A 21,534-nucleotide genomic window follows, 5' to 3' on the forward strand; every position below is an offset into this window, starting at 1 on the left:
ACGGAGACATTATTAATATGGTATAGTATCTGTAACATCACTACATTGAGAACTGATGCAACTAAGCACTTGTATGTGCCTTTTACTAAGCTTGATTTTTTTGATATTTGCTGAAACATCAAACTTTTCATTCATTCTTATTTTATGTTTTTGTTTTCAAACTATCCATTATCCCACTCCGTTGATTAATGAATGCACGCAACTGAGGACATGTACAGTCCACAAAGTATCCACAATCGTACCAAGGACTAATTTCTTGATATCATTTGATGCATTCAAATGGAGATTACTGAAACAATTCCACCAAATTTTCTTTTTGAAAATCAGAGGCGGTCCTCGCATTGGGCAAAGTGGGCAGTTGCCCAGGGTGCCCCCTTGTGGGGGGCGCAAAAACTGCAGGTTCCTTTGTGGGATTTTTTGTATTTTCAGTGTTTTTCCGTTTTTGGCCTGAGGAGGGCGCAGTTTTTAGGCTAGCAGCACCAAAATTTCAGGGATTTTTTGGGAGACTGTCCTGATGATATCACCCAGGTTTGGTGAGGTTTGGTTTAGGGATTTCAAAGTTATGGACTCCCACAGGGAGTGCCCCATCCCCCATTGTTTCCAATGGGAGCTAATAGGAGATGGGGGCTACACATTTGAGGGTCCATAACTTTAGACCCCCTGAACCAAACTTCACCAAGCCTGGGTGGTATCATCAGTAGGGTCTCACGAAGATACTCTGAAATTTTGGTGCTGCTATCTTAATAATTGCACCCCTGACAGCAGGCACCCCCTAAATTTCCCTAGATTTCCCTTTTAAATCCACCCCTTTCCTAACAATGCTTGTTTTCTTTCTTTCTTTTATTCTCTCAATGCCTAATAAAGGTTATTATTATTATTATTAAATCCACCCCCTTCGGCATGGATTTAAAGGGAGAATCTGAGGTCCCCAGTGAAAACATTGAAAGTGATGCTGTTTCAGGGTGGGGGATAATCCACCCCAAAACAGCATCACTTTCAATGTTATTTAAACTGGGGACCCCAAATTTTCCCTTTAAGGTGGATTTAAAAGGAGAATCTGGGCTACCTAGTTTAAACACCATTGAAAATAATGCTGTTTCGAGGTGGATTCCAGCATCACTTGTTTAAACTAGGGAGCCCAGATTCTTCTTTTAAATCCACCTTAAAGGGAGAATCTGGGGTCCCCAGTTTAAATAACATTGAAAGTGATGCTGTTCCCCCCCAATTGGGAGGACTGGATACAACACCATAAAATGTTTTCATAGTAGTAAAAGATTTTGAAAGCATTTTGAAAATGTTTTCAAAAATATTTCTGCTGTGTGGCATGGCCCATTGCTGTGTTCAGATTTGTGAGTTGGGACATGTTCTATAATGTGATGGTGACTTTGAAACAACCTGGTGGAAAAAATCATTGGTCATGGTGGGAGAGGGTGGCTGCCCATGGTGGGGGGGGGGGCGCATCAAACTCAAGTTTTGCCCAGGGCTCCAGTTTGCCTAGGTACGCCACTGTTGAAAATGGTTTGCTTTGCAGTTGGTATAGGAATGCTTTTGTAGCTTTGCTGGGCCAGGTGGGCCCTAAGATCCAAACAAAACACAAATACTAAAATGGCATGGATTACACTAGCAAATTTGGGATGCCATTGGGAAGAAAGGTGGGGTACAAGTGAATTAACTTAAATAGATCCTTGCTTCTCATTCTGCCTTCTTTTAAGTAGGCCTTCATTTAAGTAGGAGTTTGAGCTTTCTGTTTCTTACTTCCAACCTCATGGACTATTGTTGTGATTTTGCTTCTACTGAGATGGAGAGCAGAGCAGTACAGGAGAAACAGACTTTGAGATCATAGGTAGGTCCACAGGTTCTCAATTTCTTGTTCATGCATGCCACCATGTCCACTGCTCTTGGAGAACCCATATCTCAGGCTGGCAATCCCTGACAACCTTTATCACATCTCAGTTGTATTCTTGGTCAATAAATGTAACACTAAACAATGCCTCATAGCATATTGAAAATAAATACCAAATGGAGCTTTATTGTTGGATTTGTTTTAAACTTCAACATTTACAAAGAGTACTCAAATAAATAGTATTGGTCGAACTGTTACAAATATCCTAAGTATGAAAACATAAATCAAACAATTACCTCTTACTGGTTAAAAAAAACATGTCCTGGTAAAAATCACATAATGTGTAGATACATAGCAGGAGATTTAAAGCAGTCGATTGCTGTATTGCTGTTGCAAACAAGGTGACCTTTAAATGTTGACTAAATGGCACTTCTCAGAGTGAATTTCCAAAGCAGGTAACATTTTTTCCCTAACAACTTTGTAAATATCCCCTTATAGTCTGTCATTCTTTCTTTAATATAGTTTCTATGTCAATGAATTTCAGTCTTCTTGCTATATCCAGTGGTGTTTCATCATCCTAAAAAGTAGTAAAAATGGCAAAAATAATTGAAGTAGTAATTAACATGACTTGGAGCCAGCCTCCACATTGGAGGATTTCTGCCTGCGGGATATAATTCTTTCACCTTATAATAGCTGATGAATAATCTTGTAACTTTAATTAAAAATAATCAAAGGTACAACTTCACTGTGTATGATCTTTGTACATGAACAAAATATAATTCAGCTATCTCATCCTGCAAAGGCAACTGTGATGAGATGTTGGTTTTTCTATAAAGGGCTTAAGATGATAGAAGATCAATACATACAAGAGATAACTGTATAGATTTTTATTATGAGGATCTCAATTTGGACCTACACCAGAAAAACAGGATGTGTGAAAGCAGTTAGTCATAACAGAGCCCTTCGGGGATGGGGCGGTATAAAAGTCTAATAAAATAAATAAATGTAAAATCCATGAATCTGTTTTTCAGCCCAGAAAACCCACAACAACCAATTGGACCATTGGTCCATCAAGATCATGATTGCCTATTCAGTAGCTCTCCAAAATCTCTCACGTCACTTATCTCCTGATCCTTTTAACTAGAGATGGCAGAAATTGAACCTGAGACCTTCTGCATGCCATGCAGATGTTCTGCTGAATCATGCCCCTCCCCAACCATTTGCCCACTGCACCACACATATGAAAAGAAGACATTGAACACATGGCAGAAAATGAGTGAAAATGTGCATAGGTTGGGGCTGTCTTATGTGATGGTAAAAGAAAGCCTTTCCTCAATCTCCAGTGGGGGCTTGGAGGGGAGACAACTGTGAGAAGGAAAAAAACCCCTGTGACCTAGAAAAGTACGGTGACTCAGGATAGCACAATAACACAATAGGAGGGGAAGTCCAAACCACTAGAAGATCTGTATGGAAAGTAGACATAATTCTAGCCATTGTGAGAGCTTACTTCCTTTCCGTACCTTGTTCTTTATGGAAAGATCAGCACCTGCTTCGACTAGTAAAGGAATGATGGACTGGTTCTTCATTTCACAGGCATAATGAAGAGCTGTTCTTCCTGACTGGAAAGAATCAAAATGTTCTTCTCAAGTGGGTGAGGGGAAATTTTGGTTTCAATGGGAACAGTTATTTCTAATAATTATTTTAAACCAAATCAAACTTTTTAAAGAAAGAAATCAAATGAAAAAGACTGGTTCCTCCTCCTAATGATAAAGTTTACCACATTTCTGTCCTAAACTAGAAGAAATATGTATAACTTTTAAAATCAAAATTCCCAAACTGTGTGCCACAAGAAAACTACTGAGATATCAGGAGAATTCAATGGTTTTTGTGAGCCCAAAGTCTCCCTGTCAATCAGGAGCAAAGTTCCCTCTGTCCTTTGTTCCCATCATTGCTCCATGGGTGTACAGAAGTCAGGGCGCCTAGGGTACTCCTGGGCAATGTAGTTATTAGGAATCATGACACTAGGACATTAAAAAGAAGGAGTGGAAGAAGAGCCATGTACAAGGAGAAAGAGGCAGGAAGATTATTTCCTCTTCTGCAGCTGCTTGCCACCATGCATGTCTGTTCAACAGCAGGTAAATTGAAGAGTTAAGGGGAGTTAAGGGGATGGAAAGGAAGGAGTAATTTTTGGCATAAATGCATCTTTGGCGGGGGGGGGGTAGAACTGGATCATACAGTCACTTCTAGTGAAGAGTTACTGCTAGATAACATGACCTGAAAGGTGGCTACCAATTACATCCCTGCATGAGTCACTGTTTGGGCCTTAATCGTCACAATGAGAAGAACGAGAAGAAAATTAGAAGATCTAGAAGAAAGCTTTGTGGCAACAGTGCAACAAGCTTCTAATTTAAATTCGAGGTGGGGGAGTTTCACAAGGACTACTGTCAAATGTTGGGGAAACCCCACTTTCACATGATTGCTGGGATTTTCTGAGATCTGGAGAAGGCAGGGACCCTATCCTAAAACTGTCTATGTGTGCATGTTTTCTTACATTGTCTGTAGCATTGACATCTGCACCAGCTCTGAGTAACATCTTGATGAGGTTTTCATTCTGTTTACTTTTAGATACCTGTTTAACAGATTTCAAGAGGAAAAGATGAAATATCGTTGTAAACAAACGTTTATCTTAGGTTCACAAAAAGTTGGTGTACTAACTTGTGAATCAAAGCAGAGCGATACATTTTCTAAATAAACAGTAAATATTAACAATAATACTTAAAAGAGATCAGATAAAGACAATATTCTCTTGTGCAATTATCCATATGCCAATTCTACATGATCACCATTCCATGGGAAAGAGTTAATCACAGTTGCTTAGTAAAATCTTTGTAGTCCAGAGTTAACTAGTTCAACCTGCAAGTTCTGGAAAAAAATTGCTGAAGTTCACATTCTGAGTTTCAGCTAAATAAAGTGCACAGTTGATTTTTATACTTGAGTTTTCTCTGAACTTACCATGAGGAGATACCCAAGAAGTAAAACAGGCATTAAGATGACAATGAGAAGATAATCAAGGTAGTTAAACCGTTTTCTGACAGCATAATGCAAACATGTTCGTTCTTTCTAGAGAGAAATGCAAAATTGTCACTACAATTAAAACTTCCCTAAATTCATTACAGATAATTTCTCACGAGATCAAGCAGGTGAAAGGGTTCATTTATTTGGGGGATTCTATTACTCTCACTCTGTATTGAACAAACCAAATTCAAGTGGTCAAACTGAAGTTAGAATGAAGAGAAGAAACAAATTCTACCTAGTTTGGAGATCTTGGAAAGAATCTTCATTCCCAAGCCTTATATGTTCGGGATGTTCAAAGAGATAATTGGAGTTATTTCAACATAACAGGTTCCCAGCTTTGGGGTGGGATTTTTTTTCCACAGCTCTTTCACAGTGGAGAGATGTCAGGATAAGTGGAGAGACCTCTCAGGATAAGATGCACGGGCAATAAAATGAGCATGAATGGAAGGCTATTTAAAGCTTTTCCACCCATTCCAGCCAGTTTTTGCTAATGGAGTTTTCTTGGGAAAGCAGTTGATCACATTAGGACATTAATTGGCCAGGTAAAGAGCTTATTTTTCCCCCCTGCTTCACACTGCTGACCTTGAGGGAGGAAACAGACCTGGTTTTAGTGAGAATGGTTAGGCCCATAATTAAGGGTTTTCAACTTTCGTATTTGTTTGGTGACTTCATCCTAAGGTATCTACAGATGTGAGAAGTAACCAAATTAGACATTGAAACCTCACCAGCCCCCAGGGCATGGGGGGTGAAATCTCTTGTGTTGAACAGCAGTGCCTGAACCCACACATGGAGTAGTCTCAAAAGTTGGGGATGATTGGAATAATCTCTTGGCACATTTTGGTGTTCAGGCATAGCTGAGGAACAGCTGTGTTACCACTCTGACCTTGGAACCAGAGGGGGGCTGCCCAAACACTATCCCTTCAGTATGCTGCCCTTCTAATTACTTTTAATCCAAATATTTAAATGCAATGCCTTCTATATATTGAAGCAAGTTTATAGGTTTTTGTCCAGCATTTCAGCAGCTTTGATATTCTGGTTCTACACACAAGCAATATTTCTCATGAAGGCACAGTCGGTTACTGCTGGGAGAGAAGTTTCTCCCACCAGCCACGATCTCCCACTGGTTAGCAATCATAGTCCAAAGTATGTGCCTGTGATATGTCTTTGTGTTTACAGCTATGTAAATTTTGAATCTGTTCCTGGTAAATCTGGGTCCTTTATCACCCCAGCTGGTACTACTGAGGAAGAAGGAAGGCACAAACTTAATAACTGAACTGAAGCCAATCAGTATGTTTGCAGTACCATTAATACCAGCCAAGTCAATAGCCTCAGAAGAGTGTAACTCTGGTAAGAATGGCACTTTAAGACACAACAGAGATAGTAAATTTAAAAAAATGACTGAATAAATAAAACATTGACATAAGAATATATAAAGATATAATCTCTAGAAAAATGATAAATAGAAAATAGTTCCACCATAACGCTAAAATGTAATTAATTTGAGCAACATTCAATGTATATTTATCGATGTAATAGCAGTACAGGTTAGAATGGGTAGACGTGATGTCATGGCTGATTGTTGCCTTCCCATTTTCCTTAGCACTTTCTCCATGCTACTCAGATGAGCAGTGCATCAGCAGAGCTGACAGATCCCCTGCTGGGTATCCCTACCAGGGACCCCTGCTTAGTGCAACTATTTGGTAAATATCCAATTACACTTTATGATGTCTCACCTGGTAGACATTTAAATATTGTACTGGTACTGAGATTTTCATGTACAAAAATCAAAATGAGGAAAAGGTACAAAACCTAAACTAGACATTAGTAAAGAAATATCTATGGAGAAATACATGCTACTGTATATACTGGCGTATAAGACTACTTTTGAACCCTGGGAAATCATCTGTAAAGTCTGGGGTTGTCTTATACGCCAGGTACTGAGCGGGTGGTACTGAGCAGGTGGCACTCTATATTTTAACTGGAAAAGTGGGGGGTCTTATACCCCCCGTCGTCTTATATGCAGGTATATACGGTAATGTAGTGAGACCAACCAGCGTGGGGTAGTGGTTAAGAGCAAGTGCACCCTAATCTGGAGAACTGGGTTTGATTCCCCACTCCTCTACCTGAGTGGCTGAGGCTTATCTGATGAACCAGATGTATTTCCACACTCCTATATTCCTTCTGGGTGACCTTGGCCTAGCCACAGTTCTTCAGAACTCTCTTAGTCCCACCTACCTTACAAGGTGTCTGTTGTGAGGAGAGGAAGGGAAAGGAGTTTGTAAGCCATCTTGAATCTCCTTACAAGAGAGAAAGGTATAAATCCAAATTCTTCACCTTAATTTCATCCATTTCAGTTAAAGAAAACCATCCAACTACATATTCCTTTCAATACATGGATTTGCTGCCTCCTGAATAGCTAATGAGTCAATCTAAGTCAGAGGTCTGCAACCTTCGCCTCTCCAGATGTTAATGGACTACAATTCCCAGCAGCCCCTGACAGCATGACCAATTGGCCATGCTGGTGGGGGCTGATGGGATTTGTAGTCCATGAACATCTGGAGTGGCAAAGGTTGCAGACCCCTGATCTAAGTACAAAGTATGAAGGCAGAACATATACAAGGTTAACAGGGTGACACTGAGCTAATCACATAATGGCAGAATATTATCTTCCCTCACCTTGAAGATATAAATCAAACTTGGGAATATAAAAGATGATGCCTTTGGATATATACGTACATTATTTTGGATGTTCACATCAGCATTTCTTTTCAGAAGGAAACTAACTATTCTGTTATGTCCCTGTCTGCAGGCACAGATGAGTGGTGTGTCTCCGCCGAAACTGTCCTGGATGTTCAAATTATTGCTGTCTTCCTCCAAAAAGAGCTGAACTTCATTCAAGTCATTATTGTATGCTGCCTGACAAATAGGCTGGAGAAGAAATGAAGGATATAATCACAAACCTGGTGCTATACTGGATATCTTATTTCTTCCTTCTGTTCACTAAAGTTCAGAGTGATCTTCAGCTCTGTTCTGATCTAGTTGTTGAACAGATGAAACTTGCTCCTGACTCTCTCTCTCACCCTCTCAAACCACACCACTGTGGTATTCCTGTACTTACCTTCAGGTGACTCCTCCAGCCCCTGTCTTCCTCAGTTTGGTAGGCTGCACCCCACCCTCTGGCAGGCAAATCTTTCATGGCCTCATGTCCTGTGGGCTTAAATCTCTCAGCAGCAATGGCAAGTGCTGGAAAGGGTGATATGTCCTCCAAGACTTACAGAGGGATGGTGTCAGGAGACTGCCAGTAGCCCACAGTCAAAGCAGAGCAACAGGGCAGGAGCACCTCATGAGAAGCCCCATGTAACGAAAGCACTTATATAAGTTCTGCTTTCTGCGCTGCCACCAATAATATTTTTCCTCTATATAGCCCACTCAATACTGATTTTCCACACGGTCCCCACCCTGACTGGGGAACACAGACACACAGACAAATATAAGACTGGAGAGGTTTTTATATAACAAAAACTTAAAACGTTTATTTGCTGGCTTAAACAGAGGCTTCTCAGGTAAACTGGAGAGGAAACAAGCGTGCTGGTTTCAGAGAGAGTTTGCTTAAACTTAACGGTTGCAGAAGGAAAACTTATTTTCTTGAGATGTTACTTCACAGATACTAGATGGTCTCTGCTCCACACACCCCTTTCTCGTTCATATACCCCAAGTCTAAGTCTGGTAGGACTGGCACACACTAGCCACCTACCCTATCAGTCCCCTACTCGGGCCTAAAATGCCCCCTTTCGGACTGGACTTCTGGTGACTGGGTTTAGAACAGGGGATGGACCGACTATGTCTGGGCAGGCTAGCTGCCAGGCACCTGACCGGCGGTTCACACTCCACCAAGACTCAGGGCCTTCCACACACTCCCTCAAGCTTCCTCAGCTTGAGTCAGAATCCTTTTCTTGTCAGAGCTGACAGACTGCCCAACTCTGCTCTGCTCTCTGACAGACTCCGATCAGCACTGCCTTCACTCTCCGTGCTGTAAGCCCACTGGCTCCCCCTAGCTTTTGCCAAACGTTACTGGACCTTTTTCAACCAATCAGGTTGGTTCTCTACTTGTAGAGCCTTTTTCTCTTTTTCTGGCTGTTGCTAAGGCCTTCTCCCTTTGGCCTGCTGTACGCCAACCCTTCAGGGTGGGGCAAGTTCGTTACACCCCACTGGACATCAAGGAGACATTTTTCCCAGCCAAAACAGAGCAAGGAGGCAGAAGAACCTCATGAGATGTCCCATTATTGCAAGTGATGTGTCAGTTAATAGTTCAGACCTATCGCTCTTTCACTTGTGAAATTTTCTGCTTAAAATTAATAAGAAGCAAAGAGAAGATAAGTGATGTGAACTTCTTTTGGGGTGCTGTGTCGTTTCCGGGCTGTATGGCCGTGTTCTAGCAGCATTCTCTTCTGACGTTTCGCCTGCATCTGTAGCTGGCATCTTCAGAGGATCTTCAGAAGATGCCAGCCACAGATGCAGGCGAAACGTCAGGAGAGAATGCTGCTAGAACACGGCCATACAGCCCGGAAACCACACAGCACCCCAGTGATTCCGGCCGTGAAAGCCTTCGATAATACATTGAACTTCTTTTGTTTTATGTTAGGGAGGCGAAGTTAGTGCATATAATGGCTAGGTGCATGGCCCTGGCAGAAAAGGGGAAGGGAGACATGAGATCCATATTGCTTTATGGGGATGCCCTCACACACAAACTTACACATGAGACTGAATGGGACATAGCCTAGCCCTTCAAACAGAGATTATGTATCATGCATGTAAATGTGATGACATTTTATTAAGAATTGGTTTCAAAAGTCCTAAACAAAAAAGTGCAAACCATCATTGTCATCCTTAAAAACAATGAAAATGTGAAAAAATTGCATGAAAATTGTGATTTTCCAAGAGTGCATCCAGGAATGACTTCCCCTTCAGGGGTAAGCACTGACTCATGTAAGATCATGCTGGGATCAGTGTTGCCAGGCTCATAGTACAGCTGCACCAGTTCTGTTTAGCTGCAAAACATACTCCAGGTCCAGTGGCACCATGACATGTAGTTCACTATGAGCTTATATGGATGGTAGCACATTTCTTTAACAGACTGACACAGCCACCCCTCTGTAGTCCCCATCCCTTTCCCACTCATGCACTCTTTTGACTGCTGTGTACATGTTGCACAGGGAGCAGGCTGGGGGTAGAACAAGGGGAAATATGTCTGCTTGTCAGAGTCTGTCAATGTCCCTGCAATAACCAGACCCTTAAGCCCCTTCTGCACATGCAAAATAAAGCACTTGCAATCCACTTTCACAATTGTTTGCAAGTGAATTTCACTATTCCACACAGTAAAATCCAGCAGCAAAGTGCACTGAAAGTGGATTGAAAGTGCATTATTCTGCATGTGCAGAAGAGGCCTTAGATTCATCAATCAGTTTATTGAATATGAACATTGTCAATAGAATACAAGCAAATCTTTTCTGGAACTGGGTTCCAGTACATAGCTTCTGGTTAATATCTCTTTCCCAAACACCCCTCAGCATCCCAGTAGGATGAAATCACTAAAAGTATTCCCAGACCGTGCCAAGAGTCCCAGTGCCAAAGCAAAAATACAGTCCTGGTGCAAGCTGTCTTGAACAAGGGAAACGAATCACAAGTATACCTACTACTTTAGAAAGATTTGCAAACTGCTGTATCCAGTGCTACAATAGCACATGAATCTTTATTTTTTGCCATACGAAAGGTAGGAAAAATAAAAGTAGAAAACAAATTCTATAATAACCAAAATAAAGTTTATTATTTGGGCGGAATATAGGATACATTATCTGTATGCTGAATATATTGGCCTATACATGCATTGTTTTCTACTGGTATAATGCCATTTTTCCCCTGCATCATCCTTAATATGGTGTACCCATTCAGATTTCTGTAATCTTAGTCCTGGTACAATTCTTATTGGATGTCTCGTTATATGGATTATACCAAGTTATACTATGTAACCTGTTGTGGAGTCATATTGAGAAAGATGGACTGTAAAAATGATAAATAAATAGATAGAACTGCCAGCATGTAACTGTGTAACAATGCAAACACTGTATTCTTTAATAATGTGTTATTAACACAGCTAAAGCTTCAGTCTTAAATACACTTTCCTAGGAGTAAGCACCCCTGAACAACATGAAACTGTGGTCTGAATAGACCTGCTTAGGATTGCTCCCAAAATAAATCCTGAAAATGAAGTACCGTGTATACTTGAGTATAAGCCGAAGGGTGCTTTTTCAGCATAAAAAATGTGCTGAAAAAGTCGGCTTATACTCGAGTATATACAATATCTGTCTACAGTATATGAGGGTTTTTCCATTGGTCAAATTGAAATGATTCTCAGACTTTTTCACAGTATGCATATTGTGAGAAAACATTGCCTTAAGAAGAATTTCACACATTCTAAAAAAGAAATTATTTCATAGAATTTTTTTTCAATGCTCCTCAGAAAAAAATAAGCAGAAAAAATTCTTCCAGACCTTCACGTTTCTAGTGTAAAATCTTTATATTGAATCAGACTATTGGTTCATCAATTCCTGCTTTGATTGTTTCTCTAGGATCTCATGTCTTTGCATCATTTACTACTGATCCTTTTAACTGAATAGGACATCTTCTGCATTCAAAGCAAAAGTACTATCATTGAGCTTCCCTTAATTAAGCCTAATGAATATTCCATTAAAACAAATATATCATATATTATAGCTTAATACACATTTTCTATTTTTGTAAAAATTGGGGAAGGGGGAATTTTACAGTTTTAATTTTATGTGAAGCAATTTCACATGGAGCAATTGTACTTTTTTGAAACATTTATGGGGCAATCAATAACATAGATAAGGAAACATAATATAGATGAAATGAAAGGGTATGTGCTAGTTTTCCCTAATGCTTATTTCAGTAATCATTTAGAAGAAAACCATAAATAAAACTGAAAGACAGAGTGTCCTTTGAGATTATCAATTTATGCAATGTATACAAAGCCAACAAAGTTATAGCGTTTGAGCAACCATGGTTTGCTTACTGAACGAGGAAAGGTAGTGGCTGAAACAAAAGACAAACTGCAGTTATGCTTGAAATCCTCAGGGTGGAGCTAAGTAAATGAATTTTTTTTTTGCAGTCAAGTCCCAGCTGACTTATGGTGAGCTTCTAGGCTTTTCAAGGCAAGAGACTTTCAGAGCTGGTTTGCCATTGCCTGCTTCTGAATCATGACTCTGGTATTCCTTGGAGGTCTCTCATCCAAATACTGACCAACGTACGTAGTGAGGGGAAGCTTGCATGGAGCCTGCGATGTGTCTAATGCCCCTACTGCGATCCTGTCCACAATGCCCCGGAACGCTCCCGGGATGCGCCCACCACGCCCCTGCACCAGCGAGCGCCCGGCACATCATCCCCCCCTCCCCCGTCACCTTGGCGCTACACCACTGCTGATCAGGGCTGATCCTGTTTAGCTTCTCAGATCTTGATGAGATCAAACTAACCTGGGCTATCCAAGTCAGGGCAATAGATAAACTACACCTACCTAAATTCAAAAGAATGTATATGTGTGCATATGGGCATGCCATCAAGTTACAGCTGACTTATGGTTTTTAAGGCAAGAGACCTTCAGAATCTGTGTCACAGCCTGCCTCTGCATGAACTGAAAAGTTCTGACAGAACTGTGACTGGCCCAATGACATCCAGCAGGCTTCATGTGGAGGAGTGAGGAATCGAACCTGGTTCTCCAGATTAGTGTCCACCACTCTTAACCACTACACCATGCTGGTCAGGGTAGTAGATGAACTATACCTGCCTAAATACAAAACAATAGCCAAACTCATAATAACTGATTAGGAGATTGTAAAGACATGAATCACTTGTAATTAAATCCCAGTTTTGAATGTAATGCCTGGTTCAAGGTCACCAACACCATCTGCAGTGAGAGACCTGGCACTTCAGTCTTCAGTTCAAATGGTAAAACAAGTGAGATTTAGGAACAGAAAGCTTGCAAGAGATCAGAAGGCTCAGCAGGATTAGCACTGGCCTTTGGTTGTAAGAAACTCGAAGTTTAGCTAGATTCCATCTTTGCAGCAAGAATGGAATTTATAGTGTCCATCTTTGTTTTTTTAAAGCTTGTTGCATTGTGATGGGCTCAGCAAGGGAGAAGGTAGACTGAACAAGATTGGGGGATCCTCTCACTAGCATAATCATAGTATCTCTTTACCAGATTAACAGATGTGAATATCACAGCAAGACAATACATTGAGCTGGAGCAATGCTGTGTGTACAGCAGAAATTCCCTAAAGGCTGAAGTGCTTTTAATGTAAGTACTTTAATCTATTTTTATGTAATGCATATTAATGAGCTGGCCATAAGAATATCAAATGACTATTAATAGCAATGTTATATGCAAAGAAGTACTGGTGCAGTTTCCACCATAGATTCTCTGCTTTGGGGTCCCCGAATCACATTGTACATTTTGTAGTAGAGGCAGGCCAGGGGTGAATTGGGAGCAAGCTAAAGGCCCTGGAACAGGGGTAGGGAACCTGCGGCTCTCCAGATGTTCAGGAACCTAGGGATCAGAATTCCCTTATCAAGCCTCTGTCAGCGCTTGTGGCTAATCGGCCCATGCTGGTGTGAGGCTGGTGGGAATTGTGAATTCCTGAACTAATTCTGAAGTTGTTTCCGCATGAGTTCTCTACCCCTGCCCTGGAACAAGGCAAGCTAAGCAGCCCGTTTGGCACTGCATGCCAGAGGTGGAAAGGTCATTCAGCTCAGCACCAGCAACAATGGACATTAGCTCATTTGCTGCTTTCTCTGCTAACTGGTAGAAGTATAAGGGAAGCCAACTGATGAGCAAACACCAATGATTGTAGCCAATGAATGGTATAAACCCAGTAGACCCTGAAGTGCAGGCTGCATGGATGGGGCTTGTTTCTGTTGGGCCTGGCCACCAGCTGCCGTTGCTGTAAGTGGGGTATCCACCATTTGTTAAATTGGTGTTTTTTGGGTTCAGGTTTAATAGTCCTGGAAATTTTTCAAGGAAGTTGATTCCAAATATTGACTTTTTCAGGTTGTTCAAAAAATGTTCAGGTCTATTAGACCGGAACTTAAAAAAATTCTGCAGCCTTCCAGCTTCACGTGGAACTTGGGAGGAAGTAGCATTGGTGGTGGGTCTGAAGTGGCCCAAATCATGTCAAAAACTGTTCTGCATGATACAAAATCTTTTTTTTCAGATCCCTTTCAATTGCCGCCTTTTTCAGTTAAACCCGCCCCCCACAAAATACCAGTAAGGTATTTTTCACAGGAGGGAGGGTGTCTGGTCAGTTTTAGCAGAATGCCCACATCTAGTTGTAAGTAAAGCATGAGAGTGGGGCTGCTCAGATGTTCACTGGTGGTGGGATATTCCCTACCAGTACTGCTGATCAGATGGCCAGCAGGAGATCTGAAAGTTGTGAGGGGGAGGCCAAGGCAGAGTTGTTGTGGTATTTGGGCAAAAACTCTGATGATTGTTACCAAATACTGGAATGTCCAGAGACACAGGTAACATGCTGACATCAGTTCCAGTGCATACCTGAATGACATTACTATGTCACTGACTTAGGACTCCCACCACCAGTTGTTAGGCGAGACCTAAGCTCTTTGTGGGAGTAAGCAACAACAAGCAGGTCCAGGTACAATGCTAACCATGATTAACCAATTAGATGGCAGTTGCAAGAACATGTGATTCCTCCCTGCAGCTTCACCTTTCTTGGAAGAAGGAATTATATTCTGAAATATCAACCAGGGTAGTATCCATGGACAAGGTCTTTTGTTGCGGTTGCACGGCACCTAATATATAGAATACCAATCTAAGGCTGATCGTCCTGCCACCGTCTCTGTTGTCCTTTAACTATTGGGGAAAACCTGTCTGCCCTCAAGGGATATAAGTTTTTCTTTGTTGCAGTCTAGCCTATATCACTCTCTGTGTTATACAGCTGCTCTTCAGCTTCATGATAACAGGCAGGTTTTTTTAAAGGAATTTTATTGAACTGTTTTATTGATTGATACCATATAGGGAAAAGGTTGGCCCAGAATTTAAAAAACAAACACATAATTCTACATATGCAAGATGTATTACTCGCCTCAAATGTGCCCATACACGGCCTAACAAACTTCCTCACTTAAAAGTTTTTGAAGGGTAAAAGGATATATTATCCCGTAACACAGAACCTGGGACTGGGAAGGCCAGTCGCATGCCCATTACAATGATATGGAACATTTAAGTAATTTTACCAATAATTTTTTCTTTCATGATTCTTAATATTTGAATATTTTCAGCCACGCAGGTGGAACAACAGATCTATTTGTGGAACAGGAGTGGGATTTCTGTCAATTCTCCCCTCCTACTGCAGTTCCTGAGGGTCCACTGACCCACAAACCAAACTGGGTGGGCTCAGTGAGCTGCACCAAGAGAAAGAAAATTGGGTGGGCTCAGTGAGCTGCACCATGAACTCCACAAATGGTTGGAAGTTGACCATTGTATATAAAGGATGGGGAGATATTACAAGTTTGCACTGAGCTCACATAAATTATGCAATATGCAACTCAAGGGAAAAAATCAACTAGATGCCACTCCTAGGAATCTCTTCTGCAGTTCAGCTCTTACTCAGAAGAGGATTTTTTTCCAGTTCTAAAATTTTGTAAATGGAGGCTGTGGAAACCCCATTCTGACTGTTGTCTGTCTCTAGTAAGTAATTTGATGGGAACTATTGAGAGAGACATATGTTGGTCCATATGTATTGCTGTTCCTGCCTTTTCCTCACCTAACCTCAGATCTGCTCAGTCAGACTCAGGCATGTAACTGCAATGGGGGCATCCGGGGCAGCTTGTCCCGGGTGGCGCCATTGCAGTCACATGGGGAGGCGGGGCCGGGGGTGGGGAGGGGGTGGGGAGGGTGCATGCAGTTCATGCCCTGGGCGCAGTTCCCCTTCCTTCATCACTGGTCAGACTGGCTAAGTTTTGTGTATGATTACCAGATTCTATCATATATAAATGTATCTGCTTAGAGAAGGAGAAAATCATACTAGTTAAACATCAAATTATAAATAGCATTTTAATTGAAATTCTTGGTCTTTACAAAATCCTCTTGCTTTAAGCTTCTTCTTTTTTAATCATAATGCTTGAACACTGGAGAGTGACATGTCGTTGACAGAGCCACCCATTATACAGTCATGTTATGATTAGGGTACATAAAAGTCAGCAGATAGAAAATAATTGGGATCCCTGAAGGCATGGAAAAAATAGACTGAAACGTCAGAGAAGGTTGCCAAAGGCTGAATGAGAGGTATTTATTCTCTGCTTTACAAGCAGGAAAAAAAGTTGATAAAATAATAAACACACAAAAAGAAATAATATTCTGACTTACAGGCCCTTTCTCACAAATCACCTAAAACGTTTGTAAAAAGTTTTCAACCCCCCCCCCTTTTACTATGATGTATGTCCGCCCTCACCCACTTAAATGAATTCATGGCTGCCATTATGTGCTTTTTGACTTCTTTTTTTAGTTATTGAATTGATGCTTCAGTGCTTCACAACTTTGTGCTGTGATCCTCTATATCTTGCACAATCGCTGTTTCGAAGACTAAACCCCAACAAAGAAAAAACCAAGCAGAAATAATGAAAATAAACAGGCAAGTGATGTGATGTGATAAAATGCCACCAAGGAGAAAGTTTGGGGACAGAGGCATACAAAATTTAGTTTGGGGACAGAGGCATACAAAATTTAGTAAATAGATTGCACAGCAAGTGAAGCCATTTTGAAAACATTTCAACCACATAATTGTTTTAAAAGAGGATTCACTAAAAACATTTTGAGGCTGGAAATAAAACGTTTTCAGAACCAATGGGAGGGGGGGAACAATGCAAAACTCCATGGAGGAAATTTCCTGGCTTAAACTATTTTAAAAGGTTTGTGAGGAAAGACCATAGATTCACACAACTCCTCTTCAGCCTAGTTTAATCAGTGCATATTTTCAGCATTCTGCAATGGGGGTGAGTACGACTGAACACAGTCCAACCTAGGATGAACTCAGTGGCAGAGCATCTGCTTTGCATGAAGAAGATCCCAAATTCATTCCCTGACACTTCCAGTTAAAAAGTAGGCAGCCGGTGGTATGAAAGTCTCCTCCTGAGACTCCAGAGAGTCACTGCTGGTCATACCTTGGCAGACCAATGGTCTGATTCTGTATGGGAAAGTCTTTTGTGTTTGGTGTAAATTATGAGCATTGGATGGTGTCAGTCTAGGACAGTGGTCCTACAATGTGTATGTGAATGGTGTTTATGTTCGCATAATGTTTCACATCATGAAATGCCTTGAGCTGGCCCTATGCAGTTACGGCATAAATAAATATGATTATATAATAATGTAATGGTATATGTATATCTATATATATAAAAACCTAGCCGTGACTTAGGCCCTTTCCGCACGGGCCAAATACAGCGTCCCTGGTAGACAGTTCACATGGCCGGCGCTGCTGGCTTCGCAACTCCCGAGCGGCGCGAAGCCACTGTTTCCAAAATCACTGTATTCAGAAACAGTGGCTTCCAACTGTTTCCGTGCAAATGGCAGCGGCTGGAAGGCGCCATTTCCCCCCCTTTCCCGAACACTTTACCGTCCCTCTGGCCTTCCGGCGCATCGCACAGGCCAGGGGACATGCCCCCCCCCGCCCTGTGACTCCAGAACTGTCGCACAGGGCAGGGGGGCGTGTCCCCTGACCTGTGCGATGCACCGGAAGGCCGGAGAGATGGTAAAGTGTTCGGGGGACGGTGCAGCCTCTGCACAAGCTGTGCCGTCTTCCCCACCCCTACTGGGACTGTCCGTTCGAATGGTCCCGGGGGGGTGCATCGGCGTCGTTTACACCGACGCACCCCCGCAGCATGCCCATGCGGAAACGGCCTTTGTTAGTCACGGTCTAACTCAGGAACTGCTGGAGCAAACACCCTGAAACTTTCAGGGAACGCTGCTCATCCATCCGAGCATGTTTGCCCATACTGAAAAGGCTTAGGTAACACACCTGAGCCAGGTAAAAATGCTCAGAAGGGTTGGGGTCCACTGCGCATGCCCCAAACCTCGGAGCCGCTCGAAACTTCCAGGGCGTCGGCACTGGAGGAAGGCACGAACAGAGGGGCAGAACGAGGAAGCAAGCCGGCAAGATGCGGAAGGGCAGCCGATGGGCCCCAGTCCCGGCCCCGAGCAGAGTGGGGCTGGGGGGGAAATACCTGACAGGTCAAACGGCCACCACTGGAGGAAGGCGCAAGCGGAGGGATGCCAGGAGGAGGCGAGATGGCCACCACCGGGAAACGTGCAGGTCCTGTGAGCCCCCCCCCTTAAGCCACAGTGAAGCGTGGCCGGGTCCGCTAGTAATACATATAATTATATATAGTATTAACTGTAAATATAAGTCACAAATATAAGTCACAAATATAGAGGTTTTGTGGTTCTTTTTTCATACCATATATTTAATATAAGTGCACTGCAATGCAATATAGGTATATTGCCTCTCCCACCCTTCTCAGCAGCTATAAAGAGAGTGTAATATTTAAGATTTCATTATATACACTCACTAAACACACCCTGCTTTTTGCATTTCAATACTCTGGATAAAGCCAACAACACGGAGACTAGATTAAACGTTAAATAGCTTGCTTAAAAGGAATGCTGTCTAACTAGTCTAATTCATCACTTCACGTGCATTTGGATACACCAGAATAACCACTTTCCTGTTCACATTTAACAAGCAATTGATTTATTCTTCCAAGAAATACCCTTTCTATATTTACTTTTAAATGTGGACCAAAAGTTGTTTTTTTTAAATAATAGTATGTCATAGCTAAACCCCAAAACACAAATATCAATAAACTACATTATATAAACTACAATATATATATATTGTTTACTAAAAATCATTTTAATAATGGCAAACATGAGTCTGGTGGCACAAACAGAGCATTTTACAGATGAACTTCCAAATTCCAAGAACTGACAACTGAAGAGAACGTAAATACATGTATGTAAGTGCATACAGACTGAGGCTTGTGGGAAGGAAAATGCAAATCAATTATCCTAAAGCAACAGGTGAAATTCCCCCCACGAACACACATTTCAGCTAATTCATTGAAGTTCTCAAAGATTTTTTTCTTTCAACAGGCAAGACTGTTTACCCAAGATTAATTCCTGTTGCACCCAATAACTCTTTAGTAAATACCCTTAGAATGACAGCCTCACTCATAGCTCTAGTCCTTTAACCTTCTAGATCTGGCAGAAGTATTTAAATTATATTTGGAAAAGCCTTTTCAATAGGCCTACTTGATTTCTGTTCAGAACATCCATTACTAGTAGGAAATGGTCACATACCTCAGAATAGAGAATTCCCATGTTCTTTCTTTGGATTCAAATCCTTTGCTTGCTGGAAGGGCAGGCACTTGACTTTCTATCGCCCTTCTCTGGGTTTAAAGCTCATTAAAAAGTGATTAGCAAAGCCCTTTTATCTGACTACTCTGACCAGCAAACACACTGGAATATTGTATCTTTCCCAAAGCATTTCCTATGTATGCTTGCAAGGGCTTTCTTACCCAGTCATTCTGAGAACCAATGGTGACTGCTTCAAGAAGCCCAGCCCAGTGAGTGTAGATTAACTACAAGGCTCTCACACCGTAGTACAAGTTACAACAGGAAAAGAGTTAGTTCACTCTGTCAGTTTAGTAACATTAATTAGAAATTGCCTAAAGGGGAAATGTCACAACAGCAGCTGCAGATAAATTTTTAAGGGTGACTGGCATTTGGAATGAAACTGCAGAAGCACCATATTCCACTTTACTAGGCAAGCTGTATACTGATAGGCAAAAACAGAACATACAGTTGCCAACCTCCAGGTGGGTCCAGAAATGTTCTTGAATCTTCTGATCCCCAAAGATTAATTGCCTTGGAGAAAATGGCTGCTTTTAGAGAGTGGACTGTATGGTATCACATGCCCACTGAGTTCCCTCCCCAAATTCTTCCTTCCCAAGGCACTGCCCACAAATCTTCTGACTACAGATGGCAACGCTAGCAGAACATAATGCTAGCAGAATGTAATAGCAGAACATAGTGGAAAAGCCAGGCAATTTCTTACACACACACGTCCCCACACACAGAGATGTAAATCCCCCCAGATCACAAGGAAACAAAACAGAACAATTTGTGATGATAAAGAAGTTAATCTTTACCTCTTGGGTAATATTTTTTTCAATATGAATCAAATACCATAAAGGCAGTTTCAAAATTCATCTCAATGTAGTTTGTGCAGGAAAGCAGTCTAGGGCATTGCATCATTTGCCACCAAATTGATTAGTTCTATCACATCTGAATTTTCTTCACACTGTAGGTGTATTCATTTCAGTCATGCCTTTTTTTTATATGTATGAGAGAGCAAGCCCCCCACTCCTCCACATGAGCTGCAGATTCTTATCTGGTGAACTGGATGTTTCCCTGCTCCTACATGAAGCCTGCTGGGTGACCTTGGGCTAGTCACAGGGTTTTTTAAAATTCTCTCAGCATTACTTACCTCGCAAGTTGTCTGTTGTGGGGAGGGGAAGGAAAAGGGAAAGGAGTTTGTAAGCTGCACTGAGACTGCTTACAGGAGAGAAAGGCAGGATATCAATCCAAACTCTTCTTCTTCTACTACTTTCAATCAAAGTTTTCCTTCAGTGTAAAATAATAGTTGGATCAGGCTCCATTCGCCATTGGAGCACAGAAAATGGAGGCAGCTGGCACAACCCCCACAGAGCTGACTCTGACACAGAAACACTGGAAGGCCCCTGCATGGTAGATGGTCTATTCCACACAACACCAATAAAACATTTTGAGACTGGAATATAAAACATTTCCTGCAGGAATTCCGCACAGTTTTTTCCCCTCAAAATGTTTGGGAAACATTTTATTTTCCCTCAAAACATTTTATTCTAAAAACGCAAGCTAGTGTTTTATTTACCCCAAAAAGGTTTTTGAAACATTTCCTGCTTGCTGTGCAGAAAACAGGAAATGTTTTATTCTTTCTGGCTAGGTGTACAGCTTCCCTGTTCACTTTCTCTGCAGCTCACACCCACCATTTTCCGCTGCTGCAAAGAGTCTCCATGCCACCTGCCATTTGCTTTCCCTCTTTTTGGTTTTGTTTTCAGTGAAGCAGCTTTGAAGCTATGCAGAATTCAAGTCTGCGCAGCTTCGAAGCTGCTTCATTGAAAGCAAAATGGGGAGGAAGCAACAAGTTGCTGAAATCGACAGGCAATGCTCAGTTGATTCCTGTACTTAAATCAGTGAAATGTCACTCAGATGTGATGCCAGCAGAGGAAACCTCCATGGGAAACCTTCAGCAAATGGCGGGTGGCACAGAAAATCACAAGCAGCACAAAATAGCTGGCACAAAACTGACAACCTTTACAGTTGGGAAGCAGGCACGTATTTGTCTGGAACTCTTTTACTCATTTTTGCCTGGAACTGTTTGTTTTCACACTCTGTGCACAAGGGGGGTGGAGAGCAAAACAAAATTACTAAA

The 21,534-nt window shown here is 41.7% G+C and overlaps 1 protein-coding gene across 3 annotated transcripts; it reads right to left on the bottom strand.

Annotated features, from left to right (window-relative positions):
- Window positions 1-2,002: 2,002 nt before the first annotated feature.
- Window positions 2,003-19,591, bottom strand: ANKRD22 (ankyrin repeat domain 22). Of its 3 annotated transcripts, none has more exons than XM_048506214.1 (6): window positions 19,359-19,591; window positions 7,655-7,846; window positions 4,856-4,963; window positions 4,395-4,472; window positions 3,364-3,462; window positions 2,003-2,420 (listed from the first exon to the last, which is right to left on the bottom strand). In XM_048506214.1, the coding sequence occupies exons 1-6, from the start codon at window positions 19,377-19,379 to the stop codon at window positions 2,346-2,348; spliced, it is 573 nt and encodes a 190-aa protein (XP_048362171.1). In that variant the 5' UTR covers window positions 19,380-19,591; the 3' UTR covers window positions 2,003-2,345. The 3 variants fall into 3 exon arrangements, with proteins under 3 accessions (XP_048362171.1, XP_048362170.1, XP_048362172.1); XM_048506213.1 differs by having other exon boundaries at window positions 7,595-7,846; XM_048506215.1 differs by lacking the exon at window positions 4,856-4,963.
- Between the last annotated feature and the right edge of the window lie 1,943 nt (window positions 19,592-21,534).

Source organism: Sphaerodactylus townsendi, linkage group LG08 (assembly GCF_021028975.2).
Source record: "Sphaerodactylus townsendi isolate TG3544 linkage group LG08, MPM_Stown_v2.3, whole genome shotgun sequence".
Taxonomy (NCBI): domain Eukaryota; kingdom Metazoa; phylum Chordata; class Lepidosauria; order Squamata; family Sphaerodactylidae; genus Sphaerodactylus; species Sphaerodactylus townsendi.